General features: G+C 45.7%; 1 protein-coding gene across 1 annotated transcript in view; it reads left to right on the top strand.

Annotated features, from left to right (window-relative positions):
• LOC142991224 (semaphorin-3F-like) overlaps window positions 1-26,463 on the top strand; it is a 38,121-nt gene that overhangs the window by 5,724 nt on the left and 5,934 nt on the right. Inside the window, exons 3-10 of the mRNA XM_076141275.1 lie at window positions 17,383-17,543; window positions 17,631-17,693; window positions 19,664-19,783; window positions 21,202-21,312; window positions 22,159-22,252; window positions 23,365-23,484; window positions 24,779-24,918; window positions 25,532-25,646. Coding sequence (XP_075997390.1) covers window positions 17,383-17,543; window positions 17,631-17,693; window positions 19,664-19,783; window positions 21,202-21,312; window positions 22,159-22,252; window positions 23,365-23,484; window positions 24,779-24,918; window positions 25,532-25,646 — 924 coding nt within the window. The remainder of the gene's footprint in view (window positions 1-17,382; window positions 17,544-17,630; window positions 17,694-19,663; window positions 19,784-21,201; window positions 21,313-22,158; window positions 22,253-23,364; window positions 23,485-24,778; window positions 24,919-25,531; window positions 25,647-26,463) is intronic.

Here is a 26,463-nt window from a genome sequence, read left to right as displayed (position 1 = left end):
TCAGGGCATCCAGAAATGCTTCAGCAGGATAATGTGTGCTGGCTGTGGCATGCAAGCCTGCAGCAATTATTACGATACTTTGCTCCTTTCTCTCCAGAGATGCTGCTGACGGAGTAAGGGGAGTGTGGGGGTGGGGTCGGGTGGTGCATCCCAGCAACCTCTGCTCTGCAGGATACATGCTGTCAAACTCTGATTATTCAGGGGAGAAAAACAGAAGGTGACAGCTCCGGTGCTAAATATAGTGGCCTTCCTGCCTGTTTCTTTCCCTTTTTATCTCCCTCTCCTCCTCTGCCTCGTCGTCCTCCTCCTCTCCCTTACTCAACTCTCGCATCCTCTCTCTCTGCTTGTTGATAAGAGGTTTGCCGGTGTGTGTGTGTGCGGAGAGAGAGGAGGGCACCCAGTATGCCGCCCACAGAAGGGGCACACTGTTTTAACACACTCGTAAGGTGAAAGGGGAGAAGGGGGTCTCTAAAGTGCCCAGACTTTCCTTGAGGAGGGGTGAGAGGGTGTGGGCTGAGTGCAACGCCATGGGAATATGGGAATATATAAGGGAGGCGTGGGTGGACATGTGCCTCTGAGGGCAAAGGAAGGTTTGCTGTGTAAATGTGCAGTAAGTGCCGTAGTAAGTCGTGTTGCAGGCTTGAAAGGAAATGATTTAGTATATTCAGCACTTTTCACTGTATACATTTCCAGCTTCCCACCCTTTAATAAAATCACACATTAAAAGAGAGAAATGCATACAAATCATTCCTCACAGTGAAAGTAACTAGATTGAAAACATTTTTGCTCTTTTGTAATGGCAGCAGCAAGCAGAACTCAAGATGATGTACTTATTAAAGCAGGAACTTCCTCCTGTGGCGGTGATGAAAAGACACAACATCCACACCATCCACATGAACCGTGATCACTCTGCTCTTTATTATTCCAAATTCTAGCTTTTAGGCTTTTTGATTACACTTTTAATTATGTGTATTGAGGAAATGCAGATCTGCTTATCTGTCCTTTTCAGCATGAGCCTCTGCAGCAGGATGATACATATGTGTGCAGGGTGTGTACTCCAGGCTTAGAAATCGTTGGCCATGCGAATTAGACAATGTGTAAGTTTGGTTCAGTATGAAGGGAAAGCTGAAGACGCAGAGGGTTTGATTCCCAACACAATATGGGGGTCAGGAGAGGGACACCATATGTAATAAAGAAGTGAGGTTTGCTGATATGCATATAACTCTCTAACTAATCCATTTTCACCCATCTAGTTCATGGCGATGAGTCTGGTTTCTCCGTGTCAGCTTCCCCCTCCATTACCTGGTATCTCCCAGGAGCCCTTATAGCACTTAATGCATTAAGACGATGACTTTGTGCGTCTTCACTTTACAACTCGGACCACCAATGAAGAACATGTTAAGCCATGAGCCTCACACTGCCGCACACACACACACACAGGGGACACTTCAGTACGTCCCGTTCGATAGATAACCTTTCCATTTCTCTCTTTGCTCTGTAAAAGGGGAGCAACTCTCAGCAGGGGTGGAAAGGCAGCCACACACACTGCCTGCATGTGTGTGTTTTGTGTAGCAGAGTGTGTACACAGTGGCCAGATCTCTTGTCCCTGCTGCAGCCCATTTTCTGATCGAAATGTGGCAGACAGGATAAAAATAGACATAAGCCACAGAGGTGAATCAGACTGATGTATTTTTGATGACTGGGGAGATTGATTGGTATAGTTTCTATAGTTTATAGGTCAGTGAGACCTTTGTGTTTTCTTCCTCTAGGCCTCCGTGCTCTTTACAGCATCTCTTCGTCACCAGGTGTGACGTTGTTCATTTTTAGAAGGCCATTTTATATGCTTGGATCAATGTTACCACCTGCAGAGGAAGAGCAGGAGTGTGAGGGAGCTGAAGAGGAATGCAGTTGTTGTGGTTAGAGCGTGATGGTTGGTTTTCTTAAGATTCAGAAGTGATCCTTTGAATACACACGTCATGTCCATGCGGTTACGTCGTGCGCCTTTGCCGAGCTTCTGTAAAGAGCTATATGTGACACTGCTTTGGTTTGGTTGCCATAGCAGCATCCACCTGTCACTCCTCACAAACCAAATTCAGTTCACAGGATTCTCTCCGGATTGGAGAGGTGGAATGCAATCACGGCGTAGTGCTTATTTCCCCTGATGTTTGGAGTCTTTTCCACTCACAGGACATCCAGAAGTGAGCATGCATCATAGCTGAGGGTTAGTAAAGACAAATGAGAACTTGAAAAATTAATCTGCCAAAACAGTGAACTGCCGATGAGGACACGATAAGATCTTGTGGAGTTGAAAACTGTATGGAGGAGTTGGAGATTTGCTCTTTTGGTAAAGGAGAAAGCATTGATTTCTCTGCGGACAGCCTCCACCCGGGTGGACATGCGGGCCAGATGTGTCCGTGGCGTGGGAGTCCTCTGGGATTAGCAGCGTGGACTGAAATTAAGGAGACACGGGGTCAAGGGCACCTCTCAAACTTGTTTACCCAGACAGCTATCGTTCATTATCATTTGTCTGTCAGTGGTGGGATCTTGTTACCGCCCTGTTATTGACCTTTTTCACATGGTGGCCATTTTGAACACATGGAGTTAAAAAGGTTAAAAACCTGGAATGCACCCACACAGAGTTATGAGGTAGGTATGTGTGTATGATCTTATAAAGTCAGCGACAATTTTCCTGCAGTCTGATCATGTTGACGTAGGGATGTACATCATTCAGATCATAATATCTTTGATCTTGTTGAGTCGTAAGTTAAAAGTCACATACCCCCGACTCTTTAGGTTTTATTTTAGATTAAATATTGTTGTCTTAAATGTAATTGCCACAAAAATGACCAAGATTTCAGTGACAATGTGATTAAGATGTCTTGCTGGCTTGTGTTTTGTCCTCAGAGTTGGACAACATTTGGGACATCCTGTGTGTGAGAATAGGCGTTTCTGTACATTGTGTGTGTGTGTGTGTGTGTGTTACATACAGGAGGCACATCATTACTTCTAGAGCTATAGTTGAACTTGTGTTGTTTATATGGATATTCTGTCGCATCATCACATAATTTAGACTTTAACTGACAAAGTATTAGGGAAAGGGTGAAAAGGAAGCAAACGGACAGACAGATACAGAGAGAAGCTAAGGTGAGTGGAGGAAAATGTGACGGGGTAAGAGAGATGACGGTGAGAGTGCTAATGGACTACAGGGCATCAGTGTCAGGTTTGCTATCTCTGCCAGAGTGTGGATAGATGAAGGGATTGGAGAGAGAGAAAGAAGGAGGAGAGGAGAGGGGCGTGGGTGCACGAAGGCAATCAGAACAAATTGTGTGTCTGTTTCACATTAGCCACATATGTGAGTGTTGGTTGAGATGGTTTACCTCAACTTGTGACGCCTCGGCCCGCCTCCACAGTCCAGCTCTCTGCCAGTGTCCCGGCTTTAACCTCGGCACATGCATCCCTTCACTGCAAGGTCCCACGCTGGACTCAATGAAAACTGCCGACTTCACTCCCGCTCACAAACTGTCACACAATTTGTCTGGGAAGAAGTGTTTTTTCCCCACATGTCATTTAGAACGGGAGAAGATCTGGACCAAAGCCCACAGCGAGCGCACATCTCACATCTATCCATTGACAATTTCAAACGCCAGGATGCCAAAGTCCAAACTTCCACAAATATTTCACTTTGCTGAGTGTTTACATGATCAAAGTAGTTTATACGATGCCAGTTTGGCAAAGCCCAGTGGGAAACTCTTTCTTGCCTTTTGACTCATTCCCGAATCAAAGGTCATGTTGTTTTTCTGTTGAGACAGAAGCTGGGCAACCTCAACACCCACAACCTCGTTACATTTTTCAGGTGTGGGAGATTCGGACTATAGTACTTCAAGCCTCTGTGTATGTGTTGGATAAGGACCAAGTAACTGTCTGATTACAGGAGAAATGAGTCCTGTGGTTGATCCTGGCCACAATCCTCTGGGAGGCTGCAGTAGTGATGTCTCAGTATCAGATTAGAAAAGCCTGAACATGCTTCAACCCTCTCCTCCTGCCTCTGTCAGAGCTGTTATTTCACCATTTACCAACGACCCTCGCCCACTATCATTTTGTGGAAGATGCATAATTGCTGAAAAGTGAGCTTTGGTCAAATGCTAACATCATTACAAAGCTCACCGTCAAGCTTAGAGATGTTAATGCTTGGTAAATAATAAAGCAGATTGATCTGGGTTCAATTGGATTTGAATCTCCGTGTTCCATTAGCTGCTGTGGCTTTAAGCGAGTAATGCCTTAGTGAGTTTGAAGGTTGGAGTGCGGGTTAGACCTCTGAGATCACCCCTGTGTGGGCGACTACCCGCTCAACCCATCTTGTCCTGGAAGAACAACAGAGAGGAGCGGAGTGGAGGCGGAAGGGGAGAATGTGGTGGAACATGAGGTTTCCAGGCCTTGTTTTCTGGGTTCATGCACTGATGCGTTTCCTGTGCTGCTGATTGTGAGGGGAGGAGACGGCCTCTCATCCCTGATTATTGTGTTGGTTGCATTGACGTGATGCCAAGATTTTCTCCATGCCTGCCTTGTTCACGCCCCTTTGCCTCTGAGCTTTGTTAGACAGCCCTGTTCTCAGGAACCCTCTCTAGGTGTCCCTAATGGTATGTTGGCAGTGTTATCCATTAGTATCGGTGCCATATGTGTGTATGTGTCTGTGTGACTGCATACATATGTATGAATGAGAAATGAGAGCATGGGCCTCCTATGTTGCTGTTGTTATTGTTGTTGTTGGTGTCGACGCCTCACTCATCCCGGTGAATGGACTGCTTGGTCTCAATAGAAGAGGGGCGTTTGTGTGGGCTGGTCCATCATTCATTTACTTCATTCATGTCCCCGGGGAAGCGGAGGGGGAGTGGCTTACAACATTGGCATGGCATTAACGCTCAAAGCATCTCTGTCTTCCCTCTCTCCCTCTCTCTCTCTCGCTCGCTCCCTCTCGCTCTGTTTCTCTGTTTCTGTCATCATCATCATCATCTCTCACTTTTCCTCTTCTTGGCACAAATCCTGAAACAATCATCAATCAAACAATCATCACTGAAGGTTTGGCTATGATCCTGCGCTTTCATGTTCTGTAGGATTTCATGTCTGATGGATTGATGTGATCCTCTGGACTTTGTGTTTCAGCCCTCGGGAGGCTCATGAGAAGCAGCACCTCCTGGCACAAATGTGTCCGCCACACACGGGCAATAAGGTTTTCCATGGCTGACAGATTTAGTTTAGTTTTAATGTTGTGCACTCGGCTGAGAATCACACAGAGGAAACAAAAAATGTCTTTTGTCAAAGTAAATGACGCTTTGATGAACTAAAACCCATTTGGAATGTTTGAAAGGTTGAGATTCATTAGTCTGATGCCAGTGTCACACACACACAGGATTGGTACACAGCGTGAAATTTACCTTTTCACCACTGTGGTCGGATTACGTTGTCCTATTAAACCGTCTATGCATGATTGATTCGTCACAAACTTTTGCATCGCATTATGGGCAAATTAGACCATAACAACAGTATCTTTGGGGTTTCTTAAGCCGTTACCCTGGACTGTGAGCTTTGTGTCACTGATGGTCACCCAAAGAAACCTAAAAAGTCTTTAGGCTGTATTATGGGGTGATACCCTATGGATTGGGACATGGGTGACAATCTGGTGCCTAAGCTTTTTTGACCCCTTGGTTCTTTTGGCTGAAACGAGAAAAGGATCCTCCTGGCTTTGGTTAAACCTTCACATAAGTGAGAACCTAATAAACCATTTAGCTCCCATGTATAGCTCCAATTTTACAAATCTTTAAACTTTGACCAACATTCACTGTAATTATGCTTTAAAGCAGCAGTTTGGCATCTTGGGAAATGCATTTGTTATCTTGCAATGACACATTTTATTATGGTAAAACACACAGGACACCACATGTGAATATGCTTCGGGAGTTGTTGGAAGGTTTATAGGCATTTTTGACCGACCTTGGCACGCTCATCCTCATCTTCTCTGTGTTTGTGTTAAGTTTGGCCAACATTTCCCAGATTGCTTCATTTGAGTCTGTTGAGATGTGATTTATAGTATATCACTCTTCTGTCTCCCAACTCTGGGCAAGACTACACACTCTGATCTTCCCCCCCAAATGTTGGACGATTCCTTTGCGAGTTGTAAAAGCAGTGACGGTTGGTGAGGAGCGTTTCAACATGGAAACCATGAGCTTGTGTTAATTCCAGCTTATTCAGCATAAATCTCAAACCACATAAGAACGGCTAAGAGTCTGAGGCTGATCTGCACTACAGATATCTTCAGGGTCTTCCCACCAAAACGACATGATTGGACCGCTCCGTCTACCACGAGGAACATCCCAGCCAACGCAATGATTGGCAACTCATTGTTGCTGGAATGTTTCTATCTATTTGCTACTTCTTAGGAAGATGATAACCAGACTTCTGGACTGACTACAAGAGGAAAACTGGCAAACAAATAAGCCCCAAGCAGTAAAAAAAATAAGTTGTCTGCTGTTCCAATCTGATGAATGAAGAAGGGATAACACAGATAGTGAGGCAGAGGCCACTCGTAAATGCAGCGGGAAGGAAACTCTCTCTCCATTCCTGCCGTGGATCAGTCTGTGTTTGGTTGCCTTATCAGTGCAGAGCTTATGGCCAAGCACTGATTTATGAGGAGGTATGACAATGTACGATAAGAGGGTTTTGGCCTCATTTAACACCCCACCTGAGGAAGGATGAAGGAACTGTGACCAAGATTGTCACGCATGTTGCCTTTTTCCTGACTGATAAGCCCGACTCACTCATGCCTTTCTCCCTTTTCCTCTTTCTCTTTCTAACTTTCTATCTCTCCCAGCTTGTACTTTCTTTTGTCAGGCCTGTCTGAGCATCTCCCACTCGGGTGTGTTAAGTGCAGACGTGTTACTTTCCATGCGAGCATATGCCTAGAGCCAAATAGCTCTCGGAACTGCAGAATCCTTGTGTGCAGAGGAACACAGGGGCTACGAGATGCTACCGCTATGGCTTTGGCTGCGTTGCATCATGCTTGTTTAACACACAGAGAGGTCATTTCAACATTGCTTATCTATCTCCATTTGTGTACATACTCGATCTCACTGAGCGGAACGGCCAACAATAACATGCCAGAGAAATCGGTTCATTTCCGATTGCGTGTTAAGTTTTGTTCCACTTTGTGCATAGAATTGATCAAGCCCTTAATCTCAGCAGGGCCAATTTCATGCCTGGTAACGATAATTGCTGTGTAAGAATGACAGGAAGTGTTTATGTGACACAGAGGCCTGGTCGTGGTTCAGTTAAGGCAGATAATGTTGGCTCATGTTGAGTTTTATGAATGTTTTGAAGGCATTCACTGTTCATTTTTTATCTCCAAACCGCACCAAATTTTTAAAAGGTTTATCATATTACGTGCAGTTGTTTCCTCTTTTTAAAGTAACTACAGCTATAAAAAAGCTCTCCTTACTGGGTCTAAAGAGGCCGCCTCGGCACGTTGACCCTTATGGTCACGGGTGAGAAAAAGGCCACGGGGTCACGGAGTAGGATGTCCCATCTGTCCATCAAACATGAAAGCCACCAAATCAACAGACGCTGGTGCTTGAAATGGGAGGGGTGAGTGTGTCAGTCAGCAAGGGGAGTAAAAAGGCGGTGGATTACACAGACAGACAGTAATCTATAGGTCTGTCAGCCTGTCACTCAGTCCGACCTTGGGTAGCGTCGCTTTAATTGCAGGCTGGGATGAGAGAGGGAGGCCCGCCCCATGGCAGACAATTCACATTATCCATTAGATGTAATGGCTGCCAACGTGTTTAATCTTGAATGGCATTTTTCTTTCAAAGCACATATTTTAACTATTGGAATGTAAAATGGTAGTTTGAGCCTGTAATTATTTTAGCAACGCTCCTCCATTTTCAACTAATTCAGGCCATTTACGCTTGGGAAGAGCGACACGGTGTCTCTCGGGTCAACTACACTCAGCCCCTCGTTTTGTTTCAGGGTTGAGAAAGAAACACAACTCAAAATGAGAAAAATGAGGCGGAAATGTGGACTTAATTTACACGGTTGCTCTCCGAAAAGGTCCAACTTTTCCATGTCTCCTGGGAACTGCTGTATGTCTTTGCTGTTCACGTCCTCTTCCTCCTCCGCACTTTTGATGAGCTCAGCTCTCGCCATGTCAAGCCATCATCCTCAGGAATTCCTATATATTTCCATTGTTACTACGGTTTGTGTTTGTTCCCAACCTCAACTATTTCCATAACAATGTTTTCTGGCATTCCCACTGTCTGCATTCCTTTATGCCACTCCTCCCCCCCAACCTCGCCCACCACCGCTCCATTCCCACTTCCATCACCTCTATCGTGCAACCACTCTTCTACAAAGAGATGATGACAGCCTTCCTCTTCTTCATTTTCCTTTCATTTTTCGCCAAACTTTCTTTGTTGTGTTCTTTGAAACGCTGTCCTTTGTACTTTGTGCAAAATGTTTGTTCTTATTTGTCAAAATAAGAAAGGTTATTGCAGAAAGGGTTTCATATTAAAGGTACCACCGACAATATAACCTCATGCCTCCTGTGCAGTAGATGAAGATGGAGCTGCTTCAATCTCTCCTACTCGGTGAAGGATTCATACAGGATCTTTACTAGAAGCAGAGTCGATCTCCCGATGGGGCCCAAAGCCATGAAATTGAACATTAACAAATACATCTCACATATCTGAGGCTCAACCTGGGCCATCAGAAGGGAAACATAATATTGTTCCTGGACTCTTCCTGGGCAATAACAGCGCCCGACTTACCTGAAATAACATGTCGGGGACTATCTGTGTGTTTTGCTGAGAATATACTGGAGAATTCTGTAAGTGTCGAGCTGGTTAATATGTTGTTCTTACCCAAGGTCATGGTTGCACAGTTTAAAAGACTCCGAACACAGAGTTTGTTCTCCGCAGTGTAATTACCCTCAGACTCATCTGGTCAGGTCAATGCCGTATTGATCTGTTGGTTTACTGGCGCACAGTCTGCCAGTAATGGAATGGATTACCAGAGGAATGTTATGTTTGATTTGTTTGCTAAGATCTTCTCTTGAGGGAGTTTGCGGTGGAAGGAACTTGACCTTCAACATGCATGGAAGTGTCAATCAACCATGACTTGCAGTAGCAACGATTGAATGATAATATCGGATTGGACTGTACAATGAAAAATGCTCATTTCAGGCTAACGGTTATACCGCTGTCTAGCTAGGGAGGAATAATTGTTTAATTAGAAAAAATGTGTCTTCCCTCTTGTAAACGAGTCTCTCATGAATCAGAAGTAACCAAACAAACGGCAATGAAAACTGCAGAATAAGATATTTTCCTTAAGTTATTCATCTCATTGTTCAAATCAGTGTGCAAGGTTACCATAGTAGCAATCCAATGGGTAACCACGGGTTTAATACAAACTTTTAATGGTGATGTCATAGTCCCTCTTGTTGCCTGTTGGAAGTTACTATTACATTTTAACACACAGAGGAAACACCAATCTACTCTGCAGAGTTCTTTAACTCTGACTCGTCCATTGTGTGTTATCAACACATAACACCTGTCAGAGGTTGTGTCACAAATTATAGGAGTTTGAAGGATGTTAAGAAGAGGCAGCTTCATCTTTCTCAGTGTTTACTTTGGCAAACAAGCACATTCACAATGTCCGACTCAGTCTTTGTGGCGAAGCGTCCATTCACAGTCAAATGAGCACAAAGCCTGTCGGATAAACGAGCAGATCCTAACCGCGCGCCCCGACTCCCAACACCCCATCTGAGCACAACGCCACGCTGCTCAAAAAGCGGCCGTCTGATTGTTGAGCATTATCTGGTTGTCCTCTGCCTGTCATGTGGCATTAGCGCAGCAGGCTAGAGCCGGGATCTCTGCTGACACGTACCTGGTCGGGGGTGGCCCTGCCTTTTGTTTAGCAGAGATGTGGGGTCAAGTGGGTGTATGCAGGCGGTATTCTGTCGACCGTGCAGAGGCAGATGGCCTTCTGGCGTTCGCCCATTAGTCGCGTGTAGTATGATAACCTTCCAGATGCTGGTGACCCTGAGGTTAAACTAGTTGCCCTTGTTAGCCATTTGGGACCTGGGGTGGATTTAAATTCACGTCGCAGACCACTAACTAACCACCCCGTGGAGAGTCGGGCTCATGTGAGGCATGTTTGGAGCAACACGGCGCATTTGACACAAAGATCACCAACATTTTCCCAAAGCAAAGTTTATCCAAAGGCTGCAGCTGGGCTCATTGAATCTTATTAGATTAGAAGTGTCGATTGAGAACCCTCTTTCTTCATGCTACACTTATTTACTCTTAATGGGTGAAGCATAAGCCTGACATTGATGCCTAAGTACGTCATCACTGCACACATCATGCACGCATTTCCCCCATCTTCCTGTGCCTTCCACCTGTGGCATGCTGGGTGCTTAAGAAAGGAATCAACACAAACAGGCGTGCGTTATCTCAGGGGGTTGGTATGCAGACGGGGAGCTGGTGGATGCTGGCAGGATCAGACAAGCCAAAGGAGAGGAAAAGTGTCAGAAGAAGCCGGGTGATAAATCAGAAGGGCATTAAGCAGGCATAGAGAGTGAGAGATTCAAGATAGATGTGGAGGTTTTAGGTCTCTGTAGAGCTGCCATGACAACATCTTCAAAGAATCTTTCCCACAATGTTCTGGATGGTGTGCAAGGCTGGCAGAAATGCAAAAACAGTCTGAGGAGGTTGTTGCGGGGCACGGAAATGACAGATGTTTCATGGAGATACTTGCCTGTTTCCCCATCACTCCTCACTGGGAGATAAGCAAGTTTGATTTTGTACAACAGGAAGCAGCTTTTTGCTTATCGGAAATTCGTCATCACCTTTGAAATTGAGATCAACACGAAAAGTCGATTAAAAACCCTTAAAGAAGGAAAATGATTTGTAATATGGCAGTGCTATGGTCCTGATTGTGTTCATATCAAATTATGAGCTGTTAAAATGTATCTGATAAAGTAGCCATTCAGTCTGAATTCAACAGACACAGAGCAACATGAACAACCCTCACACCCTTGCTTTGAATTGCTCTCCTCCAAGTCCAGAGGAAAAATAACTGAAGAGAGATTTACCGGAGCCATATTGATGGGAGCAGCTGAGACTCAAGTATGCAGTAAAACCAAAATAATAAGCAGAAAACGAGGACCTAGAGTTGGATAACAATTCTCAATGGGTTCTACTCCCTTTGGGTGAGTGCCTCAAGTAACCCTTTTGACGTTTGGGGTCATTCAATTGATATAAAGTTATTAATTTATGTAGGTTTAATGCATTGTAATAGACAGGAGGAAATCAAATAAACCAATACAGATCACCTCAGGCAGTGTAGAATACTGCTAATTGTTTGTTACAACAAACAGCCGATCAAACGCTGTAAACAGTGTGTGTTGTTCTCTTTCTGGGGGGAACATGTTTGATGTTTGAGAACTTCCCTCTGTGTGCTCCTGCTCTCGACCTCAGTCAGCAGATCTCTGCCAGCATTTCTGTATATTTGGGCAGACACCAAGACTTTTTTTGTCCTCTGTCCAATTCATGATTAGACTATGCATCAAGAGAGTCCCCTATGACCCCAAGAAGGATAAGCAGCTATGGAGAATGAATGAATTAAGAGAGTCTCTGTGTTTTTCAAAAGAGGAAAGTTGTGTTTTCTGCCCCTCCAGCAGCAGCAGCAGCAGCAGCAGGTCTCAGCCTCTGTGTTTGCTGCATAGTGGAGCCTTCTGTCAGAGCTCGACTCAGAGTTTCCACGGCTCTCTCACGCCTGCGTTGATAAATGGAAGTTCTTAGGTTCGCTGTCAGACTTCTTTCCCCCTCGGGACTCCTCCCTCCTTTCTCACTCCTCTACCACACCATTTGCTGTTGGAGGTGAAAAATGACCACCGAGCACATAGTAGATTCTCAGTGTCGGACTGGCAAGTGGAACACCCAGTGAGGGTAGAGTTGACTGCTGTCCCCAGTGGACCCTGAATCAACACTTGCTGCTAATGGTCTCTCTAATTTTACCTCCTAATTACCCCCCCTCTCTCATTGCCCCCAGCTAGCACCACACTGGCCTTGACCTTGATACAGGAGGAAGCCTGAAGACACCAAAAAATGAAACTTAGTTCCATTCAGGTTATAATCAGACGTAGAAATCTCAAAATGGGCTAATTTGAATGAGATGGAGCAATCAAAGAGAGGATTAGGAGATATCTACAGCTAAGAATGAACACATTCCTCTGAGAAGCTTTTGTGGCTACGTGTTGGTGCAGCTGACAGAGAAAGGGTATTTATTCTAAGTGCCAGGTCAGAGGTTAGCTGGGGACAGGAGGATTTCTCACTCATTCCTACCAGCGCCGTCTCATTATTCAGCCCGTCCTATAATCCGTCTAACCTATGTTGTCACCACTGGCCACAGCCCCAAACCCACCCATGGCCCACCGCAAGCGACAGCACAGCTACAACAACAAACACTGCTTCATCATCATTACAGCATCTGCACCACCCCAAAGTCGCCAAACAAAAAAACACACGCGCACACAATGGCCGGCCGCGGGTCCAGACAGCGCCTGGGTGGGGGGAGGAGCGTTTTGTAAACAAAGCAAGGAACCAACCGGTGTTTTCCATGTACTGCAAAACCCAGAGATTAGTGCCTCAGGGGAAGAGGAAGAAGCATGTATAGCATTAACACCTCTGCACCAGTATGAAGTTCTTATCTTTTGAATCTCTGTCTTGATGAAGAATTGAAAAAAGAGTACAATTGATTCCAGCCTTTCCATCTCTCTTTCCCGTCTTGACACGTTTCTTCTCACTCCCCACTGTCCCCCCTCTGATTAAACCGCCCCGTCTAAATATCACCGTGACCACCCTGCTCTCCCCTGACCCAGTTTGGAGGAGGCACCCTGACCCCGCCAGAGATAATCCTGATTATGCTGAAGTGTGGGCGAGGAGGAGCTTTCACGTCAGAACCCTGGTGACCTCTAACCTTTCACCTGCCGCCCTTCAGGGCAGCTGTCCATTACACTGTGTGTGCAGGGAAGATCATGAAGGCCTTAGTAATGGTTGCTTGAGCTTGGAGTATTCACACTGCGTTAGTATATCCTGGCTCTTGATTTTAACTTATACCCAAGTATAAGTAGTGTAGAACAAACGTCCTCAAGTATACTTATGTACAAAACAGGTCTTGTTCCATTTCCAAGAACTAAGCAGGTCTGTTTCTTTTCATTTTCTCTAGAAGACAAAAATGCAGCATTGTGAATCTCCTCATGTTTTTTAAAAGAAAGGAATCAGGAGTTTTGTTCTTCCACTTTGCACCTAATCTTAGTTAATGAAGGTAATGTGAACAGACCAGAGAAAGAGAAGAACAGAGAAACCAAATGACCTTAACTGTCAGTTGAACCAGAGATCTTCCTCTTCTCCCTCGTGCTTTAATTAACCTTTCCGATCATCCGAAACAGCAGAAATAGATTTGTTATAATCTCTCGTATCCACTCAGGAAGTGAACTCGCAGCTCGAATCAATGTCTCTCCTCTTGATTTGGTGCAGAGGGGAGACAGGTGTGCCTGATTTGACGTAAGGGATCAGAGAGCTCAACAGCACATGCACACACACACACACACACACACACAGTGTATTAATGGCGTAGAAGCGTGAAGAACATCTGAGTGACAGCATCCGGAAGCTCAGCGATAAGACATAATCTGGTGCCAATTATTTCTCCTTGACAGGAACAGGTAAGCAGCAATCAGCTCCAGTGACATGTGTTCTGAGTCAATAGTCCCTGGCCCCTGTGGGTGGTGAGAGGCTGATAATGAGGTGGTGATCAAGAGGCAAACACAAAGCTGCTGCAGGTTTGACTGATAAGACTCCCCGCTGCTGCTCAGCCCGCCTGATCTCCCTGATGACCTCTCTGTCCCTCTCCGTTCACAGGCGCCATTCAACACACACTATGGATTTGGTCAACATGTATTTTTTATATACTTACACAATGCTTGCCCTTCACTTCCAACCTCTTGAAGAAGATGACTATATATGGACATATGCATGCACGTGTGGCTACAAACGTGCTGCAGCAAGGTGGGGCCACACCTCTACTTTATGAGAACACGAGTAGAAGGGGAAGTTCATGCAACATGCCGGGAATGCATTGGATTTTCCTGATCCCTCAAACCCCCCTTATGCTCCTGCTAAAACAAACACACACACACAAAGAAAGAGATTTCCCAGTCTGATAGTCTCTTTGAAACGCGTGGTAGCAGTGTCAGGGAGATGCTTCTTTCCTCGTCCCTTTATAGATACAAAAGAGGGGGTCGGTTATGCTCCTTGCGGGGGCGACCCAGGAAAACCTCACCCAGCTACGGGCCTGGCCAACAGGCTGCATTACTTGGCCGTAGAACAGAGCGGAGAGCGACGGTGCAGAGGGACGGCATCAACAGGTGGACAGACGTGGGTTCAGTTTACCGGCAGATGTCATTCGCGTTCTGGAGTCGTAGTAAGAACAGAAAGTGAAAGAGGATCTTCAGATAATGAAAGGCGCAGATAATGAAGTCTCTCCCCAGGGCATCAAAGTAAAGACAATTCATGTGCAAAACGGAGAAAATCTAAGTGTGTGAGGACGAGCAGACCCACAGGCAGACCACGACCTTGCGGGGAAACTCACTCACTATGTTTATGTTCGCTGTGTCGGCCCTGCAAGTAATGGAACAAGGTGACGCATACGTGGACAGAATTAATGGGACCCTGCCATTCTTGGAGTGTTCATGACGCCTTGTGTAATCACAGTATGAGGAGAGTATGACAGCAGCCTTTGCATAATACAGTGTGAAATGATATCATAACTGCCACAAGCGGTATTCCAAAGAAGACACGTTTCCGGTGTCTCACAAATCTGTACGTCCATGTACTTTATCTCCTGTTTACAAGATATTGCAACTCATTTTTACAGATACAGCTGACGGGGTGAAAAGGGATATTACACAGTGAACAAACTGTCTCTCTGCTCTTCTGTATAAATTGACACCAAGTCTGTTTTTTCCATTTACCTCCACATCATGTCCAGTCTGTAGTTATTCTATTCGAAAAATGTTTTGACGTGTATTTTCTTTAACTGACGGGGACATTTTGTTTGGCTTCTCTATACGTGTGAGACTGTAGCTGATTTGTCAGCGTTACATGATGCAAAATGAGCTTCTCAAATTTAAAATGATCATATTCTCTGCTCACTCGTTCGTGTCTTTGGTGAGGTCAGCCGTGTCGTCTTGTTCAGGATTATGACTACACCAGAAAATGACAGCTATTGATCAAATCATCCAGAGTGATGGAGCGAGACTGAAATATTAGCTGAGGATCTATCGGTCTGCCTGTCTAGCCTGTCTGTCCCTCTGCTTGGATTGAACTTCATGGTGACCTAGGGTGCTGTGACTCTGTGACAGCCGCTCACCAGTAGCAGGCTGTCATTCAGATTTCTCGGAGTGCAAATCTGAGCGCAGAGGTGATGAATGCGGCGATGTCACCCTGTGATGTCGGGTGTCCCTGAAGCTGTTGGGCTCCAGTGTCCTTCCACCGTGCCAGAGGGTGTGTGTGTGTGGTTAAACGGCCTTTTAATCCTGCCGACGGCCCAAACTGACAACAACACAAGGAGGAAAGATGAGCTGGGATGTTTATGGAGGAGGAGTGAGAGAAAGAGGAGAGGGGAGCGACGGTTCCATTGAGGGGAAATGTGTTTATTTGCTTACCAAAATGAAAACGAATCATATTTGTGTTTCCTTTAACAACTGAGGTTAAAGGTCAGGTTTTTTTTTAGGAATTTGGGTAAAATTCTGTCTCTGTCTGTATGAGCTGCTATATCACGCCAATTAGTGATGATGATAATGATGATAATGATGTGTTGGTCGTACTTGACGCTTTATTTTTGGAACTTGCATAACGTGTTAGAAAGGTTTTGCTGAGGCCGTTGCTTGTGCATGGCAGGCTGCACCACAGAGCGGACGGGACCGCGGCTCTCTGGGTATTTGCATGAGTGTGGATGGTTAAACATGGCGCGGCTAATGTGGATATGACTGTGCACATCAGACTGCTGTCACTGCCTGCAGCTGTGTTCTCTCTCTCTCTCTCTCTGTCTCTCTCTCTCTCTCTGCTTCACTGCTGCATGCATGATGAATCTCTCTTTGTGAGTGGGAATTTACTTAAGCATAGATGTTTTGTGGGACACTTAAGAGTATGACGTGGGTGACATACAGTATCCATTCCTATTTACTCTCTAATCCGCCCTTCTGTGCCGTGACGCAGCACCATGACAGCAGCATTTCACAGTCCTAGAGGAACGTTCTGCTCCCTCTCCATCTAAAGTCACGTTCCATTTCCTCCCGGGTCAAGCAAACACACAGTTGACTGGGGTCTGAAGAGAACAACAACGTTTTTGTCCCGTCCTGCTGAGGTGGAACGTGGCCAGTCCTCTATCAGGTCCTCTCTGAATGTAGCACAAGTGCAGGCTCAACTTTCTAAAGCTTCACTTTCCCAAGGAGTAGTTTGAAACGGAGAGACACACTTCCTATCCGATTCTCCAAACAGCTCTGAGGAGGTAACGGGAGCACAAGGGAAAAGCTGTTATCCGTACGCCAGATCTCCTCTCGTCTCTCCTCACACACACGCACACGCACATGCACACACACACACGTGATCTAACCCTTATAGCAGCAGATGTTAGGCATTGGAGACCAGTCAGTGTTTTTTCAAAACAGTTGAACAGAAAAATGGAGGAGTGGATGTGGCAAGTTGTGTGATGTGATGTGAGCAGGATTGAGGTCACGAGTTCAAATCCTCACTGCCCTCAGACATTTTCAACCAGCAGACCTTTTTCATATGTCATCCAGTCGTCTTACTTCATGCACTAAACGTTTGAAATGTACAGATGCTGATATTAGAGATAGTCTGTAGAAACATGCCACATGTATCCACTTATCTGCCAACTATCACTCCCCCCTCAGGTTGCTCAACCTTGAAATTCCCTCTATAAATACTGAGGACATGAACTCACTGTCCAGGAAGTGCGACTTAGACAGGCAAAGCTGCATCATCTCTGCTGAAACGAGGGGATAAAGTGATGAAATGCTTTCACAAGAGTCCGACTGCAGCTAAATGTTATGGGGAAAGCAGAAATCCGTAATTACAGGGCTGAAAAGGAGCTATATGTTCATTTTGTGTGTTTGTGTCTGTGAGCGCATGCTGACACAAATCTACTCTGACCGTTTCTGCTGTTTGTGTTGCTCCACCATGTCATGTTTTGCACCACACTTTCTAGCCTTTAAACTATTTCCGTCTCCGTCTCGTCTGTTTTTAGAGGTAAAGTCCACCGGCACCGCTCACCACTTCTCCTTTCTGCTGAATTCCACCGACTATCGGATCCTCCGCATGGATGAGGACCACGACCGCATGTACGTGGGCAGCAAAGATTACATCCTGTCACTGGATCTGCACGACATCAACAAGGAGCCTCTCATAGTAAGAATCGTCCTGGACAAACGTGATCCTGTCAATCTGTCAAACACAAGCTCAAAATCTGACCGGTTTGTTTTGTTTCCCCTTCAGATCCACTGGCCTGTTGCACCCCAGAGGAAGACTGAATGCGTCTTATCAGGAAAAGACACTAACGTACGTATTTAAAGACTTGTGTTGTTGTATTTTGAGGTCAATTGTATTGGCTTATTCCTTGGATTGAACTGGAACTAATATTTCCTGTCTTGCAGTGAACTCAAACATTCTGGAAGCAATGAAACTAGCAACAGATTTTGAGCCAACTGATAAGAGTGTTTTAATATCGCCCGTAAACGTCTCTGCTGTGTGACATCAGGACGTAGCGCCGCTGTGTTTTTTGAAGCTCCTTTCCGCCTGGCGACCGTCTGAAGCCTTATTTACTGTCGCCGCGTCCCTGATTACTGATTGCATGCAGCTGCCACCAATTAAGCTCCAGCAGGAACTTGGAAAGTACCACGTTTGAGCTTTAGAGTTTTACTGCAGGCTGAGGGCAGATTTCATACTCGGCTTACTGCGCTTATTCTTAATTTTTGGAAAATAAGAATCATTTTTGTCACATGTAGTAATCACCGTATAGCCTTGGTTGTCCTCCACGCCATCAAAGCGAGTCAGCCGGTGGACGCTCCGCCCCCGGACGGCCTCGTGTGAAGTGTTAATACGTTTCACACGTTCAATCAGAACCGCTGCCGCCACCACCACTGAAGCCCCCACAAGGAGGAGATGGAAAGTCTTTTGATTTGTCCCCAACACACACACACACACACACAAACACACTTTTCGTCCATGCTTGTGGTGAACGTTTGCAGAAACAGGGATGCGGCCGGGGCTAATAACCCTCCTCTCCCCCGCTGATGTAGAGAGCAGGCTGCTGTTTATCCAACTGGAATGTTCATTTATGCGTGCATGGTGACCCACACATCTCTCTCTTTGTGTGTGTGCATGTTCGACCGTACTGTGTGTGCCTGTGTCATGGGTGAGGTTAGAATTTCAGCAATAAAAAAAAAAAAGAAAAGAAAAATTGGCTACAGGGAGACATCTCGGCAACCGTTGCCGCTCTTTGGGGAACGACAGATGATGACAATTCAAAAGCAATTCGCAGGGGTTGGTGGTTCAGGCAGGAGGTCAAAGGCAATCATCCCTGCAGCGCTCACAGTGGGGGGGCACAACTGCGCTGAGGAACACACAAGCATAAACACACAAACACACACAGATCCACACACAGGAACACATCCTCTGAAATCTGTGAGATGTGCATCTGTCCTGTTGCTAAGATCTGCCAAAATGCCCCAACCCCACCCCCCCTTTGCCCCCACCCCCCGAATCCTGCATACAATCTCTTTTATGCGTGGTACATCCTTTCTTTTTCACCAGCTGTCACCAGCAGCCCAACACCGCTGACAAATCTGCATGCATATTATCAGCTTGGATGTTTGTGCGGTTGGAGTTTTGTTTGGGAAGGATTGAGCTCAGGACGGCAGACAGCTGGTCAGAAAAACAGAGATTACCGAGCTGCACGGCTCAAAAGCAAATGCTACGCTGACCACATGTCATTTTCCTGGTGCTGATCTTACGATATAAATCCTCAAATTTCGAATAATCCAATAATATAATGACATTTGAGGACAACCGGCGACTCTCCTTCGTCGTCCTCCACTCGTCTCGTCTGAAAACCCCAAATTGGATTTCGATAACTCTCTTTTTCCCAAAACCCGAAATTTAGATTCAGCAATCATGTTTGGTCTAAACCAACCCTCAATCCCTCAGCAAACACACTTCACAGCTCAGATGCAATGTTTTTCTTGGTTGCTGCCACACAGCTCTGGTGTTTGGACACATTTCCCTCCGACAGTGTGGTCTGTGCTGCAGCTCGAGCCAGAGAGCACGGCTGCCAAACACCCACCCAGCCAGCAAAGTGGAAATGATAGACATGACGGTTTTAAAGCTTGCAGAGGGGTTATAAACCATCAGTAGGGTATTATACATTACGTAATGGTGTGTTTTTATTCAGTGTCTCAATCGGGAAAACGGAAAGGGATGAATCTCTAACTCTAATATAATCCCGTTGACATTTGTTCTTTTCTCTGCAGGGAGAATGTGGAAACTTCATCCGTCTGATAGAGCCGTGGAATCGGACCCACCTGTATGTGTGTGGAACAGGCGCCTACAACCCCATCTGCACCTACGTGGACCGGGGACGCAGGTCACAGGTAACCAAAGACACACAACCCGAGCAGCCATGGAGACATTTTGACCTTTAAAGAAGCTTATCTGCCAATCAATCCGGGTGGCCGGGGGCTTTCATTCTGTCCGCGCTCCTCCGTTTCACAGCCTCTGCTTTTCTTCCATCACTTTCTGGTTCTTAGTTTTCATCGATTCGCGCCGTTTCACGGTCTGTGGCCACTGCTCCCCTGAGCTCCATTATTATTGCAAAATTGCTGTCGGTGAGCTACCAAACCGCCGCCACACAGAGATAGTTGGAGCGCCAATCTTCTCCCACCGCTGGGAATAGCAGGTTGATGGTAGATCTGGAGCAAACTCCCCTGTGTTCCCTCCCCCCTCACCTGTTTATATCCACAGCAGAGCCTGTAGCCTGTCTCCCTGTCTGGCTGCGAGCCTTTGAAAGGCCATCATTACCGATGGAGCCTCTCATCCATCATCGGCCTTGTAGCTCGCCCCTCCCGCCATTCCCCTGCCTCCGTTGCTCCCTCCGCTCTGGCGCTGCGGGTCCGCTCAGAGCCCGGGCAGCTGCCGTCCACAGCTCGTCCTTCGCCGACGCTCGTTCCTCCGCCTGTTTAGTCTCACTGTTCAAATGGGAGGGCTCAGGTTTCAATGCAAAGGTCAATCCGCCTCTTGTCATTCAGCTTTTCCCCTAAGGCCTGAAAGCTATGTTACTTCACACTGTAAAGATTTTCATCAGAAGGAGTAGACAGTAAACCGAAACCGTTTGTTTGGAAATCCTTCCGCTCGTACACAGAAGCTCCTCGCTCTCTATTTAATGCTGTTTCTATATCAACAACCTAAATTATCATTGAAAAAAAGCAACATCAAAGCTCCAGGATAGTTCAAAATGCTCACGACAAAGCTTGCAGCCAGACATGGAGACAAGCTACATCCTATTTTGCTGATATGAACATATTTATGAACCAGACTATTGGGATTCAGTCGTTATGTTGAGGATCACTAATAGTAAACTGGCTCTGTGAAGTAGCTCATTGTCACTCTGTTATAATTTACAATATGCGCTGACTGTAATGGATTTCGCTGGATGCAAAACGTGTTATTCTGTCCCGTGTTGGAATGCATTTTCCTTTTCAGTTCTCGTCCTGGCATGGTGCATGCGTGGAGTTTGCAGCTTTGTTTGTGTTTGAGTTTAATCCATTTACAGATGAACTTGGTAACTAACATCGACGTCTCTTCAGTCTGAGAACACTTTTCTTTTGCATTTGGCTTCATCAAGTCTATTTTTTTCTATTTCCGAGCTTCACAATCTTCGTCATCTTCACAATTCTCCTTTTTTTTCCCGCCAGTCTCATCTCATGACCTCCTTGAAGATGAATCTTAGTTCATTCCGGACTGTTGAATGTGGTAATCAGGTGGCCACGTGTGTGACATGTCTCTGTTTTAGGGCTCCCAATACCTCCTGACACTCCAATCCGGAGGGAGAACGAGTCGTGCAGCCTCAGCCTCAGCCACAGCCTCAGACCTCAGCACCACAGCAGAGCCCATGGAGGCCAAGGTGGGCGGCAGGGAGTTTGTTCTCTACAATATTGTGCCCATCTGGAGTAGGAATCAGCAGCAGCTAATGACCAAGAAGCTGCTGTTTGGGCGTTGACACATCTTGTCACCAGCGCAGACATAAATTGCCTGTTTCACAACAAATATAAAACACGCTCGTGGATGAGACAACAAACAGACATTTTTTCCCATTTCTTGTTTCCTTTTTTTTCCTGCTTTCAGTCAAATATGCAGAGTTGTTGACGACAACAGCTGTTACAAACGGCAACTGAGAAAGAAGAGATTATAAATGACGTTTTTTTCTTCTACTTAAACTCCATTTCTCCCCGACACATATATTTTCTTACCTGTCAGAGAACACCGGCCTGCTTTGAAGTCCATGTAGACACAAACCCAGTGTTGACACAGATGTTGGAGACGTCCTCTCTCACTGTGGAATAATGGATTCTTGTCTGAGCCACTAACATCAGAAGCATGGTGGATGAGTTTTGGATTGCTCTCTGCATTTTCCTCCAGCTCTCCATCTGACTGATCACTGGCTTTGTGTGCCTTTTTTGTCCCCCCCTCCCCTCCTCAGCAGATCCAGTAATGCTGTGAGAGTCCATAGGGTCACAGCCCATCGTCAGTATTTTAACTCCCAACTGGTCGCCTTATTAAATTAACGCTCCCGATTCCATCCAGGCAATTAAAACATCTGACTGTACTCTAAAGTGCCTTGTGTTTGCTGTGACCTGCCTCCCCCAGGACACAAAAAACATGCCTTAAACATAATAAATCAATTAACAAATTAGAAAAACAATGCAACTAACTTGTTCATGACTTGCATCTTAATTATTTCCCGTTTTAGGAATACATTTTCCGTCTCGAGCCGGGCAAAGTGGATTCTGGGAAAGGGAAATGTCCCTATGACCCAAAACTCAACAGCGTCTCCGCTTTGATCAGTAAGTATCTGGGTTTTTCGTACTGACGCCTTCGTGCAGTTATCCTTGGAATAACAAAGCAGATGGGTTTCCAGCCGGTTCATATTTTGCCACATAAATTCTATTTCAAGCAATTAATTCCACATTAAGCAGCTGAAATGTTTTGGGGAAGAAGGAGCCATACTTGTAATTGTTTAAGGAAAATCTCCATTCGGCTGTTACAGAAGCTCAGCCCGTGTAATAAAATACCCCCAGTGTGATTGATTTGCGGTTTTGCACGATTGTCACACTGTTTTCTCATTTTGCGCAAGTGCACAAGTGTAAAAACTCCTGCTGTCCAGTCCAGCGTGGTCGCACCGCTCTCCTGTCAGTGGGTGGTCCGGTGTTGTCAGCAGCTTACAGGTGGTCGGCCTTGGCTGGTGACCAGTGACCTCCTGTCCCGTGTGTGTGTGTGTGTGTAAGAGAGAGAGAAAGACAGAAGCCTTTTATTATGCTATGCCGTGTCAGCTCCCTTGTAGCTGACTTCTGCAAAAAGTACACACAAAAGCCCCTCTGCTCCTGTGTGTCTTGCAAAATTGTCACACCTCACTATCACAACAAATGCAGTTGGAATCCCCCTGTTTCAACTGCCTAAACCTTCTATTTAAGTGCATTTCTGCTTATTATATCACTGTTTAAGGACTACAAACTCTCACATTTACCTTTTTGGCCCTGTGCATCCATCTGCCAGTGATTAAAATATAATGATGCTTTGATAGATGCACTCTCCGGCCAGGCAGCCTAATTAAATGCTAAGATATGTAGATTTCACCGTCTCGTCTCATTCAGCACATAAATCAACTTTTAAAAAGATTACACCGATTGGTCTAACGGGGGTTATACGACACGACAAATGCAGTCGTAACTATATTACACGATTACAAGGTCAGAGTTTCGCCTCTGCGCTTTGGCAAATGTGAATTTCTCCAGATTGCACGCTGGTTTTGAAGAAATGTAATGTAACTAGATTAGCCAGCCAGGCGCCGGAGCGAACACGGCAGACAACGCGCTCCTTTGTTTAACCTGCCTTTTTCCTTTTTTTCCCCCCTCCCTTCTGTTGTAACACTCTCGTCTTCCCTCTGTGTGAATGACAGATGGAGAGCTGTATGCAGGAGTCTACATTGATTTCATGGGAACAGACTCTGCTATCTTCCGTACGCTGGGGAAGCAGACAGCCATGAGGACTGATCAGTACAACTCCAGATGGTTAAACGGTAAGGTCTTGTTCTGCAGCCAGCACCCGCTCCTTCTCCTTATCTCCGCTCAGACCCTATCAATCAATTCGTCATGAAGTGCATCACTGTAATGTCTCATGCAACATCAAATGAAGACACAACACGCCGCACGACATCCTTTCCTTTACTTAAACCACATCTTCTCAGAATGAAATGGTCAATCTTTCCTCCCTCATCCACATGATCCACTAATCATTTGACATTAAGCATTAAATGCTCTAATTCCTGCCTGCATGCCTGTGCAGCCCGGCAGCAAGGTCAGTAGTAAAGGGAGAATACGTCAATAACGACTGGCAGTTACCGGCTGCCCTCTAATGAACCGTGATTGTCACAGCACTATAAATGCTGTTTCGGTGGATGAGGCCAGATCAATCACAGCCTGTCCCAGCATGCCTGGCTCCCGTATTTCTCTTCTGACCCTGTTGCCCTGACAACAGTCCCATGATAGGGCTACACAAAATCGGGACACCTGAGTCCTGCTAATCAGCCATGTGGAGTCCCTGGGACAGCCCCCCCTCCCCTCCCCTCCCTTCCCCCCAAACCTCCCCCTCTTTTCTAATCAGTGTTTTGCGCTGACTGCCTCCCCCCTTTTTTGCGATCTTAGTCTGTCATCACGAGCTTGAGAGATCAAACCGGTGTTGACCCAGTAAGTCAGCTACTGGGAGTCGGACCGTGATGCCACATTGAGCTCACACACACGCTGGGAAAAGATAACGTGGCCGAATTAAAGACAAAGCGATAAGCCGCTCTGGGCTGTTTGCCGCAGCAGATTCTGTCCTAATCGTTTTCATTTTGACTGAATCTCTTGTTCATTCAGCTTCGCTCTCTCCTAAATGTCATCTGGTGCCGAGCAACATGCAGCCACTTAAGTAACCAGGTCGCTCGCCATTCTGCAGTGATTTAATTTCTTATGGGCACAATAAAGAAACAGAAATCTAGAAGGGCTCTTATTAGAACGCATACCTCCGCCAAGGCCCAACAGTTTAGAATTGACCTTTCCATTTCCAAGGAAATTGACAGAATGTAACTGTTGTTGTAGCGCCATCATCAGGTTGATTCGTCATGTTTTTGCAGTAATAGTATAATTGTAAATTGTATTGGACTTTTCCATGAACAATAGTCTTCTTTCAGTCATATGGCTCATGTAGGGGACGAGGTTTAGCGTACTCCGTTTGTTGTAGTAAAGATAAACATTGTGTCCTGGCTTCATGGGTCGCATGTAAACAATCTTTGTCCTTTCTTCCTTTTTTTTTTTTTTTTTTTCCTTCTCCAGATCCCACATTCATCCACGCACACCTCATCCCAGACAGTGCCGAGAAGAATGACGACAAGCTCTACTTCTTTTTCCGGGAGAAAGCCTCGGAGATGGGCCAGAGTCCCATGACCCAGTCCAGGATAGGAAGGATCTGCCTGGTGAGTTCATCACACACAAAACAAAACCTTTGCCGTCTGCTTTAACGTCAAAATAGGGAATAGATTGCTACTTTTGTCGCCTCTGGAAGTGTTTGAGCAGCAGTTTACTTTAGTCTCCACTAAGGCTTAGAGTTTCATGTACTGTAAGTGCAGCACTGGAATGGTGAGACAAAGAATTCCACATTTTAGCTCTCAAAAACCATGGAACAATGTATGTGACAGATATTTAAACATGTTGCCGTTTTTTAAGCAACGGCTGCTGGAAATGTCCCAGAATTCAGCTCCACTCTGCATTGCAACATATATACGAGTACAGATATGTTATGTTTATTCCAGCACTGCAAATTATTTGGACCCGGTTTCAGCCCCCCCCCCCCATTAATCATTTTCCCCGAGTCGGCTCGATTCTTTACCTCCGTAGTAGCTGTTGGCTGACCTCCCCAGCAGATGGGCCCAGCTGTAACAGAGCTGATCTTTATTCACACGGGGGCCCAGAGTTTAGATGGTCGTCCCAAACAGCTGTTGGTCAGACATCAGCGTGAACGTGGACACACTGGAGGAGGTGTTTGCATAGTGTGATGGCGTCTCCTGTTGCTTTTTTCCCCCTGTGCAGAACGATGACGGCGGACACTGCTGTCTGGTCAACAAGTGGAGCACTTTCCTGAAGGCTCGTCTCATCTGCTCGGTGCCCGGGGCCGACGGCATGGAGACCCACTTTGATGAACTGAGTGAGTGTGAATTATTGTTACCGTTTCCCTCTCGAGGGTCCTCGCCCCATTTCTAGCCCCCTTTTAGAGCATGGGCTGCACTTCCTTTCATCTTCGGACAGTGTAAAGCCCATCCTGTCGCCAGATGTGTCCTGTGTCCACCACCTGTGACCGTTTACTCTCTGCTCAGTGTTTGTAATCCCAAAAGTTTTCCCATGATTCCAACGCACAATGAAGACATCAGAAATACCATATACACAAAAAGACATAAACAGGATAAATGTCCATTATCTGTTTTTGAAATATTTACATTAGTGTTTGTTGAAAAGCTTTTCAGCGTTTCCAGGAACAAATAATACCATTTGTTGCAATAATGCACAAGGATCTGCAAAGGTGCCCAGTCAGCAGATTCAATAGCAACGGTTTCCTCCAATATAGAGCTCCATACACACTTTGTTATACACTTTCACCAGGATGATAGGGTTTTGAATTGTGTGTGCCTCTGAAACATATTGTACTGTATGAACACACACACACACACATACACACACACAGCATCTAGCGTCTCTACTGTTTCAGCTGCAATCTGACATTTAATAAAAGACATTCATGAGGGTTTGTATTACACTGATTGAATACTAGAGAGCTAAACCGTATCTTATAAATCTAAAACATATTAAATTATGTATTATTATATTATGGCTTTGTTCTGTAAAATGAGTTGCATATATTGTCACATTTTCTACTTTGATGAGGTTAAACGTTTTGCCTCAGTGTGATCTGGTGTCAGTATCGGTGTACTTGTAGCACTTCAGCCTCCGGTCAGTCATTTAGCTGT

The sequence above is a fragment of the Genypterus blacodes genome, unplaced genomic scaffold (assembly GCF_046128005.1).
Source record: "Genypterus blacodes isolate CSIRO-AG114 ecotype Tasmania unplaced genomic scaffold, CSIRO-AGI_Gbla_v1 ptg000017l_1, whole genome shotgun sequence".
NCBI classification, from domain to species: domain Eukaryota; kingdom Metazoa; phylum Chordata; class Actinopteri; order Ophidiiformes; family Ophidiidae; genus Genypterus; species Genypterus blacodes.
This window is presented reverse-complemented; position numbering and strand designations above follow the sequence as displayed.